The sequence below is a fragment of the Perognathus longimembris genome, chromosome 14 (genome assembly GCF_023159225.1).
Source record: "Perognathus longimembris pacificus isolate PPM17 chromosome 14, ASM2315922v1, whole genome shotgun sequence".
Lineage (NCBI taxonomy): Eukaryota > Metazoa > Chordata > Mammalia > Rodentia > Heteromyidae > Perognathus > Perognathus longimembris.
The window spans coordinates 35,190,706-35,215,362 of record NC_063174.1 but is presented as its reverse complement, the minus strand read 5'-3'; the positions used below and the strand labels follow the sequence as shown (position 1 = coordinate 35,215,362).

The window sequence follows — 24,657 nt, the reverse complement described above, 5'->3', positions numbered from 1 at the left end:
TGTTATATGCTAAACTTAGTTAAGTAACTTGCCCATGACAAGCTATTAAATGCTGGTAAATGCTAGACTATAACCTCAAGGACTGCTATTAAAAATAGAGCTCTTGCTATTGTGGTGACAGAGAAGATAGAGCACTGTAACTACAACTTCTGCTGATTATAGATGGAATGAAGAGTTGATATTTTTAGTACAAGAATAGCCTTTTTTTTGGGGGGGGGGGGAGGCATTCTGTCCAAAGTAGTAGAAAAGCAGTTCTTACTATCAAGTAAGAAGATAGAAGCAATCTTTATATTTTATTATTTTAATTTTTTGTTGGCAGAACTGGGGTTCAGCCTTCATCTCTCTGTGCAGATGCTCTACTATACATTTCTTTCTGTCTAAGTTATTTTTGAGATAGGGTTTCACTTCCTATCAGAGCCCATGCCTAGACCATGATCCTCCTATTTTATGCTTCCTGCTGTTGGAATAACAGGTTAATATCTTTTACTGAAATAATCTTGTGGACTTTTCTGCCTAGGTTGGTCTTGAATAACAATAATTCCAATCTCAGCGTGGCAAGCAGCTAGGATTACAGGTGTGAGTCCCAACTGCTCAGGTGTGTTAATTTATTTTTAATGTTTAGTGTGTCTGTCACAAAGTGTGTCGCACTTGCATAGAACTACATGGTAGCCAAAAAATTAATGTTCTGTAAAAAATCTTGTTTAGACATAGAAATTGTGTATGAGGGTCACTGGCAACTGGAGAATGTAGAAACACTTCTAAATATAAGGGACTGAGAAGATAGATTCTATAATTCTATGCCTAAACTAACATAGGTTCTGGACTCAATTCTGTTTTGTTTGTTTTGTTTTTGTTGCCAGTCCTGGGGCTTGGACTCAGGGCCTGAGCACTGTCCCTGGCTTCTTTTTGCTCAAGGCTAGAACTCTGCCACTTGAGCCACAACACCACTTCTGGCCGTTTTCTATATATATGGTGCTGAGGAATCGAACCCAGGGCTTCATGTATATGAGGCAGGCACTCTTGCCACTAGGCCATATTCCCAGCCCCATGGGCTCAATTCTGAACTGCAAATATGTAAGAAGAGATTGTAGAAATATATGAAAACCCTTTATGATGTGCACCACTGTTCAATACTCAATCTACTTCCTGGGATGATCCTAGTAGTTTAGCATAAGTAGAACTATCACTCACAGAAGGCAAGACAGAACATACAGTTTGAACTCAATCAAATTGACAGACTTAATTAATTAACAGTATCCAGAGGATTTAGTGAGGTATATATATGATATTTTACTTACATCATGACATCCCAAATGTCTATGATATAATTAATAATCATTCACCACAGAAATAATCAGAACAGATGAACATTGGTGGAGAAAAAATTAGTGTACATTCCAAGGTAAGCCAGATCAGAAAAAATTTTAAGCAGCTAATATAACTATTCTTTGGCATAAAGATCAATGCTTCTGAATTACAAGTCAAGATTAAATGAATTAAATGGATTTTAAATTAAATGCAAAGAAGTTCTTAGCAAGGAAATAAAAGCCACAAAAAATCCAAGTGAAAAATTTAAAAATGAGAAAAAAATATCTGGAAAGAAAAGTTCATGGGATAAACTAAAAAGCAAATTGGAGATGAAAGAGGGGAAAACGTCGGGGCTGGGGATATGGCCTAGTGGCGAGAGAGCTTGCCTCGTATACATGAGGCCCTGGGTTCGATTCCCCAGCACCACATATACAGAAAATGGCCAGAAGTGGCGCTGTGGCTCAAGTGGCAGAGTGCTAGCCTTGAGCAAAAAGGAAGCCAGGGACAGTGCTCAGGCCCTGAGTCCAAGGCCCAGGACTGGCCAAAACAAACAAACAAACAAACAAAAAACAACAACAAAAAAAGAGGGAAAACGTCTAAGAATTTGAAGATATGCCATAGATGTATCTGAAAAAAGTAGGGAAAATATAAAATAAAACAAAATAAAGAAAAATAAAGCATGGATTTTTAAGAGACAAGTGGGACATTATCAATAGATCTAAATTTCATGTCACAGAAATCCCAGAAGCATGAATTGGTGCAGGAAGACAAAACAAGCCAAACAAACTTGAAAATTTAATACTAAAATTTCCAAATTTGATTAGGAACATAAAATTACAGAATGAAATTCAATGAACCCAAAAGGATAATATCAAAGAAAAACACATTCAGAAACATCATAACCATGTTTGAAACCAAATTAAAGAAAAAATATCTTCAAGGTTGTCAGAGAGGAACTCTTGTTACACATAAGAGAACAGCAACTTAACTGAACTTCTTTTTAGGAACCATGGATCCAGAATATGATAGAGCAAGATATTTAGTAAGTGCTGAAAGAACCGTAAATTCAACTCATAATTCTCTATATAATCTAACTACATACTTTGTAAAAATCATTTGTACCTGGACTAGGAACCAACATTTTCAGATGAGGGAAAACTAAAGAAAGCTTTTGCCACTAAATGTGCTCTAAAATTACAACTCAAAAGCAAAACATCATAACAATGACCAATACTTCAAACATGATGAATCATCATTTTAGGCACTTTATAGAGATCAACACATTTGATTCCAGAAATTTGTTATTATTTATATCCTCATTACAAAGAAGAAAAATGCAAATAAAATAATACTAAGTAGTTGTTATAAAAATTTTGATAAACACAAAAACCAACACATAGAGGTCAAGGTATCAGCTACATGGGTGGCTAACCTAGGAATGATTGTAGTTTGTGACCACCTCTACAGGAATTTTTTTCAGTGACACCTTCTCAATAGAGAGCTGGGTGTAGTGGAGGCTGCCTGTTATTTCAGCTATGACCAGCAGCCTAAAATAGGCAGATGGAGACCCAAGCGTGTGCCCAGTCACAAAGCTAACTATCTCAAAAGAAATCAGTGATAAAAATGGATTGAGGTGACGATCAGCTACAGAGCACCTTACGAAGCTTCGCCTGAGTTCAAATCCCACAACTGTCAAAAATTAAAAAAGGATTTTTAGCTCATTTTTCATAATTAACATAGACTACTATGTACAAAATTTATAAATAAGGTTGATTTAAATCAACTATGAACAGAAAAGCAAAAGACAATACTATAATATGTATATATATTAATTTTTAAAGCCTTCAGAATAAAGATTGACTTATTGCAAATTACTAAGAATCAATTCCTACTCAGAATTATGAAGACCAAGAATGCTCAGATTTATGCTCAGAATTATGAAGAGCAAGAAGGGAAAAGGATAAATTAGCATGAAAAAACATTTTAATAAGGATATAGTAGTATTTCTCTATTGGATTAATACAGCTATCTTCACATTAAAGTGTTATACTACTAGTTGCAAAGAATAATTTCTTCAGTTGAAATGTGGGATCTTCAAGGCAAAAATCATATCTTTTCTTTATATCTTTAGAGTACCTAAAGTTTAAGATAGGTCTTAGCAAATAAGGGTACTACTATGTTTATTGGATGAAAACTTCACTATAAGAAGAATTAATTAGAAATGAAGTCAATTTCTTGAATAAATTCTTCTATGTTTAAAAAACCAAAACACTACTTAATTCCAGAGGAAGAAATGGGATCACAAATATGACCCTTGATTATATATGTAGATAGGATCAGTAAGGGTTTTAAAATGTAGTATAAAACAACTTGAGTTCCTTCAAGAAAAGCATGTATTTTAAGTTTAAAAATCTCTATTATGCTACTTTAATTCTTTATTTGCTCTTATTTAATTGAATGTTCTATTACTGTTCATCTGACAGTAAAGACAATATAGTAACTAATGACCCATTCACATTCTCCTTTGGCTTTGCCAAAGGGATGTAAACTCAGTCCAAGTAACATAAAGAATACTATGAATCACATTACACAGAAATAAACAGAGACATTTACATTTACTTTTATATTCACACTGCACACAGGACATAAGTGGCTACAAATGAGTATGATATTATAAATTTATTATGTATTTCTGGTTGCTCTGAGATTAGCTGTATTAATTCCTAGTCATGAAATCAACTGATTCTAACTGTTACTTCTATTTTACAAGATGTATATTGATATTATCCTCATTTAGGGGATTTTAAAAGACGCCAAAATAGCAACAAAGAAACCATCATATTAGAGAGAGATGTGAATAACAAGAGTATAATTTTAAATATATTGATTTAATATAGTAATATGCTATTAATTTAATACCTGAATATACAAAGCTGTAGTGATTATGATGTTTTTTCATGACATCAGACCAATACGCCTTATAAAAATTGGCAGAAACATTCCTGACTTGTGAGAATAAGTTATTTTAATAAATTTTATTTAGTTTTATTAAGCTTGTATGAAAATTAACAAATACTATTTGGCAATTATATAAACAATCCCCAAAAAGAATAATTTTACATCTTCATAAAGTGTTCCCTTATATGTATTAGGACTGATAATTTTTAATTGTTATATAACATTGTTTTAAAGATGAGCAAGATAAGCAAAAAAAGAAAGAAGATATAATTAAGGAAGAAAGGAAGAGAAAAGTAAGCCCAGGAAGGAAAGGAAGAAGAAAAAAGAAATTGAGGAAGTTGGTTAAGATTTAACTAGCTAGGACAATAAGACTAAAGTATGGATTAAAAAATTAAGTTTTGTGATTAAATTTCTTAGATCTGCTATTTTATTGTGTTGGTCATTGGTACTAATTAGTGGAATTAACTTTCTTTGCAATGTGGTGTTGACTTTCTTACCTAGAGAGCATGCCCAGAGGTGTAACATTAAGTGATCCCATCAGCATTGCCAGGGCCATCCCTGGTGCTTCCCGTTCTATCACTTCTTTTGTGGCCTGTAATTAAAGATTAAATAGCAGACTGAGTGAATTTAGCCAAAAAAAAAAAAAAAAATGGAAGGCAGAGTAGAAAATTTCACTTAAAGATAATTATAAACTGTGCTTTCTATAAATCACTTAGTAGTTACACAAACATTGTATTAAGGCATCCAGACTCAGTTATAGAGGACCACTGAATAAAAGTTGAGAACCAAAAAAATCAGGAGAATATTAGCAGTCCTGTTTTATTTCTTTCCTCCTACAGTTTCACAAGTATTTGCCAGAAATCTTTTCTTGCCTAATAACTTAATTCTAAAAGTGAGGCTTCAGATTACTATGATAGCTTAATAGACTTTCAGAGGGCAAAAAGGCTGAGCATTTTTGTCTATTAATTTCTTTTTGTGGTACTTGTGATCTAACTAAGGGCCTTGCGCATACTAAGACAAGCACTTTACTCCAGCTCTCCTGTTACTCTTGCAATAACTAGTCCCTGAAAAGCTGAGATCATGTTGTGTCCTCCATGCTCAATCATTTTATAATATGGTTAAAAGGGACAAAAACTCAAAGTCAACTTTTCCCATGTATTTGCTAGAAGAAAAAACTCTATATTTACAATCTTAAATAGAAATAAACTATCTGACTATTTTCTAAAGGATGGTTGGCTTTAACTATACACTAGGAGTTTTAGGAGAGGCCATTCTCAACATAAGGAATAAGCTAATGAAGGACACAAGAAAATTTCATTTCTAATGATAAGTCAAAAGAGTTCTACAGGCATACCCCATAGATATCTAAGGTTTGGTTCCAGACCACAATAAAACATATCATTTGAATTTTTTTGTTTAACAATAGATATAAAAGTTATACTCAGAGTAACTGTTGTCTATTAAGTGTAAAATAGTGTTATGTCTAAAAGTTACCTACATAAAATATTTGATCGTTAAAATATGCTACTGATCATCTTAATTTTCACTGTGTCACAAATTGTTTGCTGGTAGAGGATATTAACTTGATATAGAAGACTGCTGATTAATCAACAAGTATAATACTAAAATTTGGAATATTGTGATAATTACTAAAAGGTAAAATAGAGGCATGAAGTGAACACATGTTGAAACATGTATTGATAGACTCATTTGACATAGGATAGCCACAAATCATTAATTTGCAAAACATGCAATACTGTGAAATGAAGTACACTGAAGCTCTACAAAATGAGGTATGCCTGTATATCGTACTGTAATGATCAAGATAAATTTTAGGTTAAAATTAGGGAACAAAATACATGACAATCCACTTCTAGTCCTCAGTTTCTACATATAAAGGAAGTTATAATGACTGGAAGCAATACAGGACAGAAAGCTAACAAAATAAAAAATTCCAATAACTAAGAAGAAAAACAACAAAATATAAAGTAAATTATGGAGGGTTAAGAGTAAGGTTGACATTTCAGTATTTCATTAGAACTATTTTTTTTATTTTTTCCTTTTTAGTAAAGTTGAGGATCTGACAAGTAGTTAAAATAAATCAAGTATATATTAGATACTAAATAATGTTACATATACATTGTTAATTCCTTTTAATTACATAGAATAAAGGAATTATATAGAATATAGAATTGATGTGTCTACTGGTATTTGAAATCTCAGGATAGTACAATTTTTAACAGTGGCTGAACTTTTAAAAGAAACTCCACAAAGAATGTTTCTCAATAAACTATCTTTAAACTGAAGAGGCCAGAAGAGAGCAAAAAAGTAAATCTGTAACTCTTAAATTCTGATGTGAGTTGCTATCATTTTAAGTTCACAGCTAAAAAAACATAAGGTAGCATTATCTCAGCCTTACACCTGATTTCCTAGAACCAATCTATCTGATATGGTTTTGGAACCTTCTGAGAAAACGGTATAAACTGTATTATTAAGAGGTATTTAAAAAATATTGGTAACATATTAAAAAATTAAAAACTTAAAAGGCCTAAAAATCCAAGAAAAGGATGTTATTGAGTATATGTACTTTTTGTGCAGAGTTTGTCATTTTTTAAACTACAGATATGTCACGTTAGATGTTGAATTATTCCTTAATACCTAGAAAATTTGGACATACAGACATAGATCTTCTATATTTTAGAACATAAAAGAAAAATACAGGGCTAGGAATATGGCCTAGTGGTAGAGTGCTAGCTTAGCACACATGAAGCCCTGGCTTCGATTCCTCAGCACCACATATATAGAGAAAGCCATAAGTGGCACTGTGGCTCAAGTGGTAGAGTGCTAGCCTTGAGCAAAAAGAAGCCAGGACAGTGCTCAGGCCCTGAGTTCAAGCTTCAGGACTGGCAAAAAAAAAAAAAAAAAAAAAAGGAAAATACATACTGTAGTGATGCCACGGATAGGCAGTGATGTTTCTAATGGTGAGCAGGTGGTAGTTGGGAGCACAATGTTTGACTACAGGACCAAAGACTATTTTCTCCCTTTCCAATACTGTCTCTCTAAACACAGTATGAAAATCATCCTTACATATTTGTCAACTATATCTTTTCCATAAAACATCACAAGTTTCACACAGATGTTTATAAGCTAGGGGCAGGCTCTGTCCCAGAATCTAGTGAAGTGTTCAACACATAATATATTCAATAAATATGTGCTCAATAAATGTTTAATACAGGAACGTATTAATATATAAACCTACCCCAAATTGAAACCTGGCTTCATTTGTTGGTTAGTTTGTTTTTGCCAGTCCTGGGGCTTGGACTCAGGGCCTGAGCACTGTCCCTGGCTTCTTTTTGCTCAAGGCTAGTGCCTCTTTCACTTGAGCCACAGTACCACTTCCAGCTTTTTCTGTTTATGTGGTGTTGAGGAATCAAACCCAGGGTTTCATGCATACTAGGCAAGCACACTACAGGTAAGCCACATTCACAGCCCGAAACCTGGCTTTATTACTTATCACTTTGTGAATTAGAAGAAAATATTTAACTTCCCTTAGCTTTAGTGTACTCAGTAATAAGATGAAGTAATAATAAAGCATAACTACATCCTTTAAGAGGGCTATTGTTACAGTTCAACAATGTAAGACAACAAAATACATATTCAAGGAATACCAATGTTGTTTTCTGTGCATTAACTTTCCAATTGAACTCACAAGTATGCAATTTTGACCATATTAATTAGACAAAAGGGATAAGAGGAAAGATAAGAGGAAAACAAAGCCACGAGGAACAGTAGAGAAGAAGCAAAGATGAAGAGGGCAAAAAAAGGGGGACAGAGAAAAAATAACTTGCACTGGCAAGTGCAGGGTAAGAACTATACTCAAATACTGTGATCGGCATCAGAAAGAAGCAGTCATATGAAGTATGAATTAGAAGGATGTATTAGCAGGCAAGAGCTGAAGGTAAACATCTATGCACAATAAATGGAGAAGGCCAACTAGAAAGCAAAATGTAGACAATAAAGCTTAATATAGAACGTTAAAAGATGACAAATAATAATTGTCAAAATTATTAGAAAATCAAAACAAAAGAAGGTGGCTTTATCACCCTTCTTTATTCTGTTTCCTACCTGCTCTCCCTCCCTCTCTTCTTCTTCAGCCACTCCCTACTTCCCCCCTTCCCTTCCTTCCTTCAGTTCTTTCTTTTTTGGTGTTGGTGCTGGGGCTAGAACTTAGTACCTGGGTGCTATCCCTTCATTCCTTTCTCAAGGCTAGCACTCTACCACTGAGTACACCTTCATTTCTGGCTTTTTGCTGTTTACTTAAAGAGTCTCTTATACTTTTCTGCCCAGGCTGTCTTCTCAACCTCCAGAGTAGCTTGTAATCACTTTCAATCATGTGTATTAGAATAAAACAGAGAAATAAAGGTTATCTGTGCCATAAAAAACAGGTTATCTGTGACTCTTAATGCTTATTAGCACTGTGATAATATTCATTTTCACAGTGATTGCTTGGAAAAGAATGGTATTTAAATCTTGAAATATGTTTCCTCATTAGCATAATTATACATTAATTTGGTTTTCAGGTTCTTTTATCTCTTCAAGGACAGTAGAAATAATACTCTCATTTCTGATAAGTTTCTTTTGAATCCTGTTTTTTTTTTTTAAACTAGTAGGGCTCCAAACAATGAGATTTAAGTTGGATTTAGTTACTGTCTTTAATGAAGGTATTTATCTTCTAAATATTTTCTTTGAAAGTTGGAATCACAAATGAAATGTCATGTGTGTGATCTCTTCCTTTTATCCATGACTCTTTGAAGAAAATGTTAAAGCGAGAAAGTTCCTTCAAAACTTCTAAGTTGTAAAATGGTCTAATAAGCAATAGTTCTGTAACTGAAAAAATTTTGTTGATGAAATTCATACCAATTTTTAAACTTTAGAGGAAATTTCTCATATGATGGTGACTCACAGTAAAAAAATCATTAGTGTTTTACTTATTTATATAACATGTTTTATAAATGGAGTGGAACATTTGTGATTTATGCTTACATTATTGCTAGGTGGATTTAATAAAATTCTCTTCTAAAAATTACCAAGGTTCTCTTTATTGATTAATCTTAAACAGCAAAGACTATTTTTGACACACTAGCTAATGGCCATTATTAATTCTGTTATACTTATGTCAAGGTGAGATAATGGCTCAAGCAGTGTTGGTCAAAGTTAGTGACTAGTGCATCAGAATTTTTTACAGGGCTGGATGTGATGCGAAAGCCTGTAATCCAAGCTAAAATGGAGGCATAGAAAGGAGGATCACTGACTGAGGGTAGTCTCAGACAGAAGCATTAGACCCTACCCAAAAACTAATTACAGAAAAAAAATGTGCTGAGGACAGGGTAAGCATTTGACTTGCTATCACAAGGCTCTGAGTAAACCTTAGTTCCACATACCCCCTGCCAAAAAAGAAAAAAAATCTTCTACAGGCCTTATTGAAAACAGTATGATCATAATGTTTAGATGAAGCCTTGAAATAAGCATTTCTAATGTTTTTCCAGGTTATTCTTATGATGCTGGTCCAAGAGCTATGACTTCAAAAAATAAACTACTAATGAGAGGAATGACTTACACTCATGGTCTAATCTTCTTAGTCATCTTACCTTTTGCTATTATTCTGTTAGCAGGAATGTAAATTTGTGCTGCCACTATGGAAGGCACTGGATATTTCTCAAAAACCTGAAAATACAACTTCCCTATGATCTGATGTATCCAAAAGATTGGAAGATGTCTATCTTTTGATATATATAGTGGGAATTTCATGATACATAAGAAAGAATATTATCTTGCTTCCAGGGAAATAGAGGGAAAAATTATGTTGAACGAAGTAGGTCAGACTCAAGAGACAAAGGAAATATTTTTTAAATATATGGAAGCTAGATCTAAAATATAAATAAATATGAAAAAACATACAGGTCCATACACAGATATACACAATAAAACTGACTATAGTAGATTTCCATGGTTTAACTACTTTGAACATTTAACAAAATAAAATCCAGATGCTGAAAAATGTCTTATTTAAAATTGTGGATGGTGAAGTTAAGTGGTGAAGGACAGACAAATGGAGATAGGAATTGTAGCAAAGGCAATTATGAAGACTCAATGTACACATGTGAAATGCAACCAGGAAATTTGAAGGAATGGGTAGAGTTGGGCTAGATAGGGGATGAGAGAATGACAGAAAGGGTGAAACTGATCAAGATTCTTTGTATAAATCAATTAACATGTTGAAGATAAGTAACACTAATTTTTTTAAAATCAGGGTAATTTAGATGTTAGTGTCTGTATACAACTGAAGTCAAACAGTTATGATATTAAAACATACTGTTAAAATTTTAAAGAGTTAAAAGGAAAAATGAAAAGCTATTCTAATGAAGTTGAAAATACTCTTATTGCTACGGTCTATATTTTCTTTGGGGGTTTAATCTCCATAAATAGTTACATTTTTGTCCACTCACTAAAGAAACATAAGTGTGTGTGTGTGTGTGTGTGTGTGTGTGTGTGTGTTGGTATTGGGGCTTGCACTCAGGACTCTTCACTCCTGTAGGCTTTGTTTGCTCAAGGCTGGTGCTGTACTACTTGAGTTAAACCTGTTTTTTGCTGGAGATAAGAGATTCATAGACTTTTCTGCCAGGGCTGGCTTCAAGTTATGATACTCACATCTTATATAGGTTTGAGCCATCAGCACCTGGCTAATATAACTTTTTTTATGAAAAAAGATACATCCCCTCCCCACTCTCCAGTTCAACTTGTGGAATTTATAAGTTAAGATCTGGTTGTGATGAAAGGCCAAAGAAGATTGTATAACTGTATGAAGAAAGCAAGAAAGGAAAATAAAATTTGAAATATTAACTCAACTTCATCTCATGCTGCAGTCAATAAGCAATGAGCAAAAGGTAGTAAATTAAATCAAATTGTTTTTATCTCATTTTATTTCTTCTGACTGACAAATTACTATGCTAGGTAAGAAGCAGTGATGGTACTTAAAGAAAATTATGTATTCTTATAATTGTTGCTCAGCTTCTATAATGCAATCTGATTCATCTGGCTCAAGGAGAAAACTTATTTAACACAAGGATAAAAACTAGTTGTTGGGATTACAAGAAATAATACATCTTTGTACAATACATTTTGACTAAAAATCTTCCATGTGTTTTTTCACTTTATGAAGCATCTCACTTTAGTTGCTAATACTTAAATGCCATCCTTTGTTCAGTAATCCATTCCAATAAACAGAAGTGAGCACTGTTTAGCACCATAATCTTTTAAAAATAAATCGAGTTATTTTCACACTTCACTAGATGGACTTAAGTTTGGATGATTAAAAATTTGTCGATAATATTCTAAGTACCACAATCAGGAGCCTGTCAATATGTACTTTCTTTTCTCAATCACACCTGACCAGGGTATTGACCTTATTCACATCAGTATCATAGAGCTTCTTCTCAGCCTGTTTGATGTGGTGGTTGACGGCCTTGACATTCACAATTAGCACAAATATGTTGTTGTCTTCTATCTTTCATGGCTGACCCACTGGTGAGGAAGAACTTGATGATGTATAGTGTGTTTAACCTTGTTTCTCCTAAGGGAGCTCTTTCTAGGGTTTCTGGGCAGTCTTTTTAAGGCTATGAAAGCCTTTTAGCATTGCCTTCTTGCCCTTCAAAGCCTTTGGTTTAACTTTGCTTTGGGAGGGTAAGGTAGTTCCTTCTTCACTTTAGGCAACATCTTAGTGAAAGGATCACAAATCACTTTTTATAACAGATTTTAACATTCATCTTTGTATTATTCTTAAATAGCCCTGTTTTTTAATCACATTTCATGGAAAAATGAAATGCTGATGTTAATATTAATAACTATGTTAGGTAATAGATTTGATTGTGATAATCACGTATGCATATATATGTTGAAAGAAAGCATCACCTATCATGTCATAAATATATGAATTCATTAATTATACCTCTATGAAGCTACAGCTATAAGAAAAATAAATAGAAAGATAATCCATGTTGAAATTGTTTTCTAGTCAGTGAACTGGTGAAAACATAACCTAGCATCTTCGCTCCAAGTACTCTATGGTTTAGTTTCATTTTAAATGTGGCTAGAATACTTTACTATAAGCAGAAAGATAATGGCTGTCCTACAAAACTCCTCACAAACTATGTATTACTTGATGTACTTAAAGCTAATTTTTAATGTTCATACAACAACATAAATTTAGGCTATCCTGAAACATCTTAATTGTGAATAAAAGAAAATATCCTTATTTAGACTTTGAAGACCATCTGCAAATAGCTTACTGCCAACAAACTTTAGAAACTCAAATTTTGCTCTTTTGCCCAGAATGGGGTAATTTTCCTTGGTAGCCATTGAAAAGTAAGCATCTGCACTGAAAACATGATCACCATGTCCGAAGTTCCTTTCTCATAAAATCAGATTCTTGCCAAAACAGGCAAAAGTGATAAAAAAAATAAGAGTAGGACATAGATGAGCTAAAGGAAATGCAGTGAAAAGAACTACTTAGGAGGAAGAAACCCCAAGAATATCTTTTAGAAAGATTTCAATTATTATTATAAGGTGCTACATTTTGTTAGGCATTTTAAAATTGGAGGGCAACTGGGAAAAATGAGTATTTCCTAAAAGCAAACAAAATTCTTTATTACCTCTCTGTACATCAGTTTGATAATAAAAATTTGAAATAAAACCACAAAATTCTTTATTTCCAGTTTTTAGACAAGCTCAACTAAACAGATGTTCCCATAGCAGGGTAAGAGATAAAAGTATTCACAACTTATTTAGAGGCTATAATGTACTGTAGTGAAAACAGCTTTCTCACTACAAGGTTTCTTGTGGGTAGATTCATTTTAATGCTACTAACATCTCACTTTTTTATACATAATTTCTTTCCTTATAACCTAACAATGTAATCATCCTTCTTCATTATTTTACAGTTTTTGTTGTAAAGGTTCTTCACATCCTTGGTTAGTTGATTCCTAGGTTATTATTTTTTTGAGGGGAGAGAGGACTATTGCAAATGATGTTGCTTTCCAGATTTCAGTCTTTATCTTCTCCTTGTCAGACAACAGCCCAATATCTAGACTATACAGGCAGCTTAAAAAAGTAAACCCTTGAAGAACCAACAACCCAATTAATAAATGGGAAAATGAGCTAAATAGAGACGTCTTAGAATAATAAGTAAAAATGGCCAATAGACATATATAGAAATGATCAACATCGCTGGCCATAAAGGAAATGCAAATCGAGGTAACACTGAGATTCCATCTCACCCAGCTGGAATGGCCATCACCAAGAATACAACAAAAACTAATGGTGGGGCTAGGAGGGTTGGGGAAAAATGAGGAAAAGTGACATTCTCAGTATTTAAACTGCTTTGTTGAATGACAACTCCTTGTTCAACTACTCAAAGACAATAAAAATATTTTTAAGAAGATACATTGTGTTTATAAACTACTTTATTGAATGGCAACTCCTTTGTACAACTATTTAATAGTAATAAAAATACCTTCTACTTTTCCTCACAGTTGGAATGCTAAAACATTTTTTAAAGGAGAAAATGATTTTATTGTTAAAGTACATTGACTTCATAAGCTATGTAGAGTAGAATGATAATTTTCATCATTGTGAAAGTTAAAATGTGTACTATGAAACATATGTAATAACAAACACAATTTAAAAAAGAAATTACAATGCCTCATTGTTATAATACTGCTAAGACTATTAATGTCTTTTGTCTCTTGTTTTTCTTAATTCAATCTTTCTGTGTGTGTGTGCTGAACCTTGAACTTGAATTTAGGATGCTGTTCCTGAGTTTCTTTTTGCTACTCAAGGCTAGCTCTCTACCACTTGAGCCACAGCTCTACTTCTGGCTTTCTGGGTGGTTAATTGGAGATGTCTCATGGACATTCCTGGCCTGGCTGGCTTTGAACTGTGATATTCAAGATCTCAGCCTCCTGAGTAGCTAGGATTACAGGTGCAAGCCACTGATGCCCTAATTTATTATCATGAAATCAAGCAAAGGGCTTTTGATTTTGTTAGTTTACAAGTACAATGCATCTTGATCAATATCACCCCTTCCATCGTTCTCGTTTCTCCCAGCTGTACATATCCAAAGTTACCTGGTTTTCATTTTCATATATGAACACTAATATTATGACTGTATTCATCCACTCCTCTCCACTTATCTCCTTTCCTTTTCTTTTTTTTTTTTTTTGGCCAGTCCTGGGCCTTGGACTCAGGGCCTGAGCACTGTCCCTGGCTTCTTCCCGCTCAAGGCTAGCACTCTGCCACTTGAGCCACAGCGCCACTTCTGGCCGTTTTTTTCTGTATATGTGGTGCTGGGGAATCGAACCTAGGGCCTCGTGTATCCGAGGCAGGCACTCTTGCCACTAGGCTATATCCCCAGCCCTCCTTTCCTTTTCTTGACACCCTCCCCACCCTGGAAAAAATACATTTCAGCTTCCTAGTCTTCATTTTGTAACTGCTTTGAACAATTACCTTATAGCTTTACGAAAGTGAGTATTATTTACATGTAGAGCATTGAGCCTGGTTTATGTTGTACAACATGATGATTTCCATTCCAGGCATTTTCCTTAAAGGGATATAATTTTTTCTTACAGCTGAATAAAACTCTTTTAAGTTTCACAAAAACACTGTAGAATATAAGCTATGAGTATATTGAGTTTGGAATGTGTATCATTATGTTAAGATGTCTGAAGAATGCAGCATGCCAACAATAATCTTGAAAACTTAATACAGAGAATCAAATACAAAAGAATGTGAGGATCTTGAAATTATCTTGTGAAGAAAAAAGGAACGAACATAATCTCCTGGACCGTAGCCTTTACCAATGGAAGTAATAGAAAACAACAAAGTGCAATTCCAAGGATGAAAATATTCATGGAAGTATCCTTACTACTTATAAAAAAAACAGTTCAAATTGGTAAGTCAGTAAGTTCATAACAAAATTTAAATATTACAACAACCATGCACTAAGGAGGATAGCTGTAAAAACAGAAGCAGGATAGAAATAAGCCTCAAGTAGGTATTAAACAGGAGAACACAAGATGGCAATGTTTCACTCAGGTCAAGTAGAGGCTTGATTGCTTCCATTATAGATTGAGTAACTAAAATAGATGCAAATTAGAGGAAGGAAAATCTACTTTTATTTTACTGAGAAAGAAATACCTTAACAAAACATTTATAACTGTAGATATGTAAAGAGCCTGAAAATAAAACCCTTGACATTTTTTTTTTTTTTGGCAGTACTGGAGTGTTAACTCAGGCCCTCATGCTTGCTAGAGGGCAGTTCATTGTGATATTTCCATGTGTACACGCAATGTACCCTGATAATTCACTCCCTTTATCACTTCCTCTCAATCTTCATCCTCCCCCAAATTTTTAATACGTATCAGCATTGTATTAACTCACATGTATATATAGAATACTTCAATCACATTTACCTTCCTTGACTCTTTCCCTTTGCTGCCCACAGCTCGTATTCAACCTCAACAGAATCTGTTATTCATTCTTTAGTGTATATTAATTGTACCAGAGGGTTACACTGTGGCATTTCACAAATGTATATATACTTCAATTAGATCAATCCTCTCTATAGCTCTTTCTCCATCCCTCTACCCTTCTATTATTAAACAGCATTCACTGAGTTTTCTCCTTTACCCGTTTCCATACATATACAATCTATTTTGTTATTACTCACTCTCCACCATTTCTTTCTTTTTTGCCCCCTAAACAGTCTCATATTAACAATGTGTTTTTCTATGTATGTATCTACATAGGTGTATACCTCTTAAGTCTAGATTCCATATATGAAATCTTTGTCCTTCAGAATATTATTTTGCTTTACATTATGGTATCTAGCTCCAGATAGATTTACTTGAAAATGATATATTTCCTTCTTCATGGCCAAATAATATTCTATTGTGTATATTTACTACATCGTCTTGATGCAATCATCATTTCCAGGACATCTAGGATGCTTCTATAACTTAGCTGCTGTGACTAGTGCTGCAGTAAACATGAATTTTCAGATGTATTTATTGTATCTTGATATAATATGCCCAAGAATGATACTTCTGGATTGTATGTTAGTTCTATTTTAGCTTTTTGAGGAATCCTCATGCTACTTTCTATAGTGATTGCACTACTGTATTTATATTACTAATAGTAGTATATTATAGATCATTTTTTCACCCCATATCCTCATCAGCATTTATTGTTTGAGTTCAAGCTTCCTGAATGGAAACACTGAGATGAAATCTCAGGGTTTTAAAGTAGGATCTCACTATGTAACATAATTCTCTGAAATTGGGTAGGCTGGCCTCAACCTGGTGATCCTCCTGCCCCTCCTTCTCAAGTGCTGGGATTATAGGCATGCATAACCATGCTGGCTCTTTTCATTTTTGCTCAAAGGGGAAAAAATACCCCAAATAGTTATTTTCCCTGCATTTCATCCCATAGAAGGACTCACAAATATTACATTCTCCTTACATTACTTAAACTCTCTACCAACATCAGTGTTGTTTCATTATAGAGGAATGCCTGTCAAAAATGGTAACTAAAGGATCATACATGGTTATACTGTTGATATCAGGGCAAAATTACATGCTGAATAAATATTGCAAGTATACTAATGTACCAAGGGGGAACTGTACATTAGGTTTAGAACAACATTTTTAGTAAAATTTTCAAAAAATTTTAAAATGCTCCATATCAAACATCATATACAAAAATTAACTCAAACTGGACCAAAGACTTTCATAAAAGATCTAAAACTATAAACCATTTAAAAGTGATTCATTAAAAAATATAAGCTAAAGTAAAACTAAATCACAATTATTCATCAACAAAAGAATTATGTTCTAATAGATACTGCAGCATGGATAAACCAAAGGTATTCCACTAAATTAAATAGGCCAGGTTTAAGAACATATTATTATATGACTGAAATATCTATAATAGGGAAGTTTATGAAGCTAGAAACTAGGTTAGGATTTGTCAGGGAATGAAAAAGGGAAAATGAAGAGTTATTGCTCAATAATTTCAGAGTTTCTGTGTTTTACAACCAATTCAGTATTAGTATAATATACCCTAATGGATGGATTATAAAATATCTCCAGGCATTGCCAACCTTGTGTCTGGTTCAAAATGTACACACACACACACACACACACACATTTCTATGGAAAAATTCAAACTAAACATTAATTATTTTACAAATTCTTGGTTTCTTTAATGGTTTACATATTAAGGATGACTATAAAATACACTCAAACACTAGGGAGAAAGATAAACTTCTTCCCGATGTTCATAATTATTATTTTTTAAATGCTGGTGCCTCACTCCTGTAATAAGAGCTGCCTTATTATGTAACTGTATCCCCTTTGCACAACACCTTGTCAATGAAATTTAATAAAATAAAAAAAGGAGTGCAGGTATGACTCAGTGGTACTTGCCTACCAAGGAGTGCAGAGCCCTGAGTTCAAATCCCAGAGCTGCCAAAAGGGGAAAAAGATTGATTTTCACAATTGCCAGGAGTGGAATGCATGGTATCTAAATTAATTTTAATAAATCTGTAATTAATAAAATTATTGTTTTATGTTTGGCTATGTAAAAAAAATAGCTATTCAGGAGGTTGAGATATGACAACTGTGGCTGGAAGCCAGCAGGGGCAGGAAAATCTGTGAAACTCTTATTCCCAATTATAACAAAGCCATAAGTGGAGCTGTTAAGCTCAAGTGATAGAGCACTGGCCCTTCAGCATAAAAGTTCACAAACAATGCCCAGACCCTGAGTTCAAGTCCTAGAACTTACACATTGACACACACACAGACACACACACCCTACATACACATACTATACACACATACCACACATACACCAGTTTGAAATTCTTAAAAATAATAATTTTTTTCAATTTTTTTCAATTTAACTTACATTGTATATTATATACATGTGCATGCACACCAAACTGGCTTTGCTCATTCTGTTATCTTCATTGAAACCTTGCCTTTCAAATGCTTACCTCTTGTCTTACTATGTCTACACTATTCCAAGTCAAAAACAACAGTTCTTTTCTAAAGCTAGCATCTAAAAAATGCTCAACCTTAATTTGTTGTCTTTCATACTTCCTTTCCTTCTTGGATTCCAAAGGTTCTAAATCTTACTACTTCTAAATCTTGTTACTTTTCACCTTAAAAACTTATAATCTTTTTCCATGTCTAATACACTATCTCAGACTTACCTACCTTTCATGTCAAGTATGTGGTTTCCCTGATTTCTTTGCTATTAATTTAATTCCCTCCAAAAGAGACAAAATTATAAAAAGCTATTGAATTCATTCACTTATATAACCAAAAGAACTGAAAGAAAAAATAGATATTTTACACTAATGTTCATCGAGTTATTACTAGTGATAGCCAGAAGAGTCTATGATCAGATGAACTAATAAACCAATTTTGATATATACATATAATGGAGTATTTATCACTCTTTAAAAAGGAATTACAAAATGATATATGCTACAGCATGGATAAACTTTGGAAATACATTAAATGAAATAAGACAGAAGATAAAAATTTGTATTTCCATTTCTGTCAGGTTGGCACATTCATGGGAACAGAAAGTAAATTAGTTTTACCAAGGGGCAGGAGAGGTAGTACAAGAGGAGTATTTGTTTAACACATATGAATTTTCTCTAATAAAAAAAATCACTGGGAACAGTAGTGATGGCTGTACAAAATAAAGCCACTGTACTAGTATCACTGAATTGTTTTCTGAAATGTGATGTTATATATTTTCTACAATAAAAAATTTAAAACTACAAAATAATTTTCTTATCTTTCCTGAAGTGACTTTTTCCGTTATAAGTGACTAGTTTCATCAAAATAAAAATGATCAAAACAAACATTTTTAATAAAAATCTTCCCCAGCTAGGAATGTGGCCTAGTAGTAGAGTGCTTGCCTAGCATGCATGAAAACTTGGGTTCGATTTCTCAGTACCTCATATAGAGAAAAAGCCAGAAGTGGCTGAAATGGTAGAGTGCTAGCCTTGAGCAAAAAGAGGCCAGGGATAGTGCTCAGGTTCTGAGTTCAAGCCTCACAACTGGACCCCCCAAAAAAGAAAATTCTTGCTCATGCTTTTTTTTCATACTTCCTAAATTTATTTGACACTTAGTAGATTTTTCTCTTTTCCTTTTGTTTTCATAAAAATAAAATCAAATTTAATATAGAGAAGTATTTTCCACACTTTAAAAATGTTGCAAATATACATGTATCTGGATATGCATATACACATCCCACTTTATATATCCTAGACTATTAGATCTTCCACAAGAATTCTTCTGTGCTTATTATGTCTGAATTTTCATTTAAATATAAACAAATAAGACTATAAGATTTATGGTACAGATTATTTTGTGTTGCGAATTATTTTTAGATGCTAAGAACTTTGTAAATACTGGGAAAATATTCCATTTCAAAGATCTACCCAAATACAAAAAAGACAGTTTAAAAGGAGGGAACGATAAATTATCAAATGGATTTCTAAAGAGCTGACAGTATATAAATTACAGGGAGGCTTAGAAATGATATTCTCAAAGAAAAAAAATGGGACAGAGTTCAAATTACTTTAATCTGAACTACAAAGTGTTAAGGAAATTAAATTTATTACTTTAAAAATTTCAAAACTTTTTCTAGCCTTAGTTAAAAGGATAAAATTAATAGAAATCACTTTTCTTCATGAAACTGGGGGAAAATGAAAGAAAATGAATAAATAAATGTAGTATATGGATTTTTTTTGTCAGTTGTGGGGCTTGAACTCAGAGCCTGAGCACTGCCCCTGAGCCTCTTGTGGTCAAGGCTAGCATGCTATCACTTGAGCCACAGCATCACTTTCAGTTTTTGAGTAGTTAGTTGGAGATAAGAGTCTCACAGGGACTTTTCTGTCTGGGTTGGCTTCAAACGACGGTCCTCAAATCTCAGCCTCCTGAGTAGCTAGGAGTACAGATGTGGGCCACTGGTGCCAGGCTAATGGAAAAAATTTTAAAGATCCCATACACAATATGTAGTGTATGATAACTGAAACAAAGATGAGGAATGACTTGTGAAACATTCCCAAAGAAAAGAATGTGGAGCTATATAAAAATGCAGAAAAGATGAGTGGTAGTGAGTTTAAAAAAGATTAGTAGACTGGACTCAGATCTAAAATATCAAAGCATTTTCCCACTTCTAATATATGTTTGAATAATATATAGGTAAATTTTTTCTTGGAAATAACATCTGATCAGGGTTACAAGACAACAGAGGAACACCACCAGTGTTTATTAGATATAGAGAAATATAAAAGAGGTAGTATGAGCCAATCAGCAAGTTGCAAGTTCCAAGGAGATGAATGCAATGTCTCAAACAAATTAATGTGGCAGCCATGGGCAGCAAATAAGGAGAGGAGGCAACAGTCAAGCAAACTCAGTCATCAGTCAAACTTAGTAGCACAAAGCAAGGGGCGATAGAGAGCAAAAGTGCTAAACAATCTGTACCTACTTATAATATTATAGGTATAGATTGGAGTGGGCAAGATCAGGCAGGCAGTTAAATGGTAGAGGATTTGGTAGACCATAGTATAAGGGAATGGTAGAACAGAAGATAAACAATACGGGACAGTCTAAAATGCTAACACAGCAAATGGATATGGCTGTACCAGCCCATTTGCTAATGGACAAAGCACCAATGAGCAAGAATGCAAATTGTTCAGCAGGTGAGTGAAGTGAGGCAAAAAGTAGGGACAAAAATTTCAAAGGCAATCAAGCAGGAAGACAGAACAGTAGAGAAGCAATGACAGATCATCAGAAGCAGTTGGGTAGGGTAATGACAAGCTGTCAGCAGGGGAATAAAACACTACTCAAAAAAAGATGAGACTGATAATGAAATAGTCCCTGATTTGGGTGTCTTCCATCTAAGAAATAGTAATCCAGAAACTTCATGAGAATCCACAAGAGAACAGCAAACAAATTAAAATAGCAGATGGATCTGAACTATATTGCCTAGGGATACAAATGACCCTAGAACATAGAAACATAACAATCCACAAGGAAATTAAATAGATGGGAAAAATGGGTCCAAGCATTTTGTGATGAAAAAATAAACCAAAAACACTAAAAATTATTAATCTGGAAATGATTGGCTGGGATTGAAGTCTTCGCTTACCCCTTTCTGGAGCCCACAAAATGGGAATGTTGGGAATTTCTGCAGCAGAAAAACAGAAGAGAAAAGGGATTTCTGATTCCCAGTTTGAGGAAACAGGTCAAATTTAGGGCTACTTGAACTGGTTCAGGGAAATAAGAACCAGCCTGAACCTTCTCCTTTCCTCAGAATCAAGACATTTCTGAGGTTGGAGAAAGGTTTAGGAAGCCCTTAGCCCATCATTCCCCACAACTTCCCCGTTCACACTTACCTCCAATGCAAACAGTTTCCAGCAAGGAGGTACTTGGAAAAATTGATTCCTATGTTTACAGCATAGCAAAAATTGAGCATGGGTAACTAAATGTCAGTTTCTGTGTGGGTTAAGCTTCTGATTCAGTGTGATTTCTACCATTCTTGGTGAGTGAACAAAAGGAACAATTACTAGAAACTGTCTACATCTTTGAAAGTAGATAAGAAAAGAATCAGGACAGTATTACAAATAATTACATAGTAATCCAAGTAAATACCTTGGTGATCTCATCAATCTCCGTGTATTTAAATTAGATTTGTATGCTGACCACTCTAAATAAAATAAAATTTCTAGCACAATTTATCTTAACTCCACATGCATACCATTAGTGTAATTCAGCATCTGCACCTGGTATCTAAAGGCCATTTAGTTTCTTTGTGGTTAAAGTAAAACTGATCTTTTCCATTAAATCTAAATATCCCACAGTATTCTCCATTTAATTAATAGGCAATTTGTCCTTCTGATTACTCAAATCAAATCCTGAATCTTTTACTTGGCTTCCTTCTTTCTCTTATTCCATCTGTTACTTCTACTTAAAATCTATCAACTGGAAAAAAAAATCAGTTGGCTAGGTATGGTAATGGCTTACACTGGCAGCACATGACAGGCTTAAGAAGAAATCAGAAGTTTGAGACTAGCCATGTCTATACAATGAAACCTTGCTTCAAAACCCCATCTCTGTGTGTGTGTTTGTATATGTGTGTGCAAATACATGTATGTATATATCTTAACGTCTATACCTTACTTATCTTGTCTCAGGTACTCTAATTTTTTACCTTATTTTATTAACTTCCAAGTGGTTTCTCTATTACAAAGTGAATCACATTAAGCCAGGTATTTAGTCTATTGCACGAAAGGTGACATAAAGGTTTTCATGAAAAGCCATGCCTTTCTTTTTCTTTCTTAGATCTTTGCTCAAATGTCACCTTTTCTGATGGATGATCCTACTTAAGAATTATAATGTTCTTTCTTGCCTGGACAGTCCTTCACACTTCACTGATTTATTTTTATACACAGAATATTACATACTCAATAATATCCATTTTGCTTACTTGATTTGTGAAGATTATGTCGCCACATTAAAATTGCAAAAATGTAAGAACTTTTGGTAATATTTAGGTATAATTTTGGAATAATAGAGTGAACCCTATAAAGGTAGGAACTTGTGACTTCTTTGTTCATTGGTATATCCCCAACATCTTGAAGGCTTTTGTTATATGAGTCTCGAAAACATGATTTTCTTCAGGGACTTCTTTCTTTCTTTTTTCTTTTTTTTTTTGGCCAGTCCTGGGCCTTGGACTCCAGGCCTGAGCACTGTCCCTGGCTTCTTCCCGCTCAAGGCTAGCACTCCGCCACTTGAGCCACAGCGCCGCTTCTGGCCGTTTTCTGTATATGTGGTGCTGGGGAATCGAACCTAGGGCCTCGTGTGTCCGAGGCAGGCACTCTTGCCACTAGGCTATATCCCCAGCCCAGGGACTTCTTTCTTGATCTCAAAATATCAAAGCATTCTTCTGAAGCTCACAAACTTTTGAAGGAGAATAGGTGCTACCATATAAGAGGACAGATATGTCTCATGAGGTAGGTAAATATGAGTAAAATCTGGCCTACTATCTGTTTTTGTACGGCCTGTAATCTGAAAATGACCTGTAAGTCTGAAATTGATTTAAAATAAATCAAAAGAATAATATCTCATGACATGAAAATTATATGAAATACATTTTTAGTGACTACAATAAAGATACACTGAAACAGAGCCATGCTCATTCATTTATATGAATGATCTGCTTTTCTGACATAGAGATAGCAGAATTAGGTATGTATAATCAAGACCGTATGGACCATAAAATCTAAAATATTTTCCATTTGGCCCTTTATAAAATAAGTTTGCTAATTAGGCTTGGTGGGTTATGACTATAATCCTAACTTCTTAGGAAGCTGAGATTTTAGGATTGTGGTTTGAAGCCAGTTGGACATGAAAGTCTGTGAGACTCATATTCAATTAACTACTCCCAAATCCAGAAGTGAAGTTATTGCTCAAGTGGTAGAGCAGTAGCCTCGAGCAAAAAAGCTGAGGGACAGTGCCTAGGCTCTAATGTCAAGGACTAGCATGTACACACACACACACACACACACACACACACACACACACACACACCTTTGTCCTAAGGATTTTATATTTGTTCATGATGTACATAGAGGAAAGGTAAATTTATACTGACTTGCTTTCAGTATTATGTGAAAACAGACTTTATTCCTCAAAGAGCACTTCTATGCTGCGAATAGGGAACAGTGTAGGTTAAGTAAAAAATGACCAAAAAAGGAGGGGAGAATGAAAAACAAAACAAAGAGGACCTACAAATAGAACTCATACTAAACTATTACATAAATACCAAACTTTTAACTTCTTGTTTAATAATAATGGAAACTTTGTATGATGTAAGTCTCTGTCCATCAATGAAGTTTTTATTAACTGGCTTCATTATAATATGGCTGCCTATATAATACAATCCTGAATCATAGTAAGCAACTCTAAGAATATGAAATATATTTATATACTATTTATAACTAAGGGGTATATTTTCTTATTGATTCCAATATCTACATTTTGTAAGTAAGTATTTAAAAAGTTATAAAGCCAGAGTAAAAATCACTTCCTAATAAAACATGGCCTATCTTTTCCTTCTATAAATTTTCATCTAGGAAGGAGGAGGAAAGAGGAAATAGAAAGGAGGAAGAGAAGGGGGAGGGCAGAAGGAAGGAAAGAAAGAAGGGAGAGAGGGAGGGAGGGAGGGAGGGAGGGAGGAAGGAAGGAAGGAAGG

General features: G+C 34.0%; 1 protein-coding gene across 2 annotated transcripts in view; it reads right to left on the bottom strand.

The window, feature by feature from the left end:
- Gphn (gephyrin) overlaps positions 1–24,657 on the bottom strand; it is a 386,872-nt gene that overhangs the window by 181,824 nt on the left and 180,391 nt on the right. For both annotated transcript variants that reach the window (XM_048361849.1, XM_048361848.1), the window contains exon 5: positions 4,764–4,858. In XM_048361849.1, the coding sequence (XP_048217806.1) occupies positions 4,764–4,858 (95 nt within the window). The remainder of the gene's footprint in view (positions 1–4,763; positions 4,859–24,657) is intronic.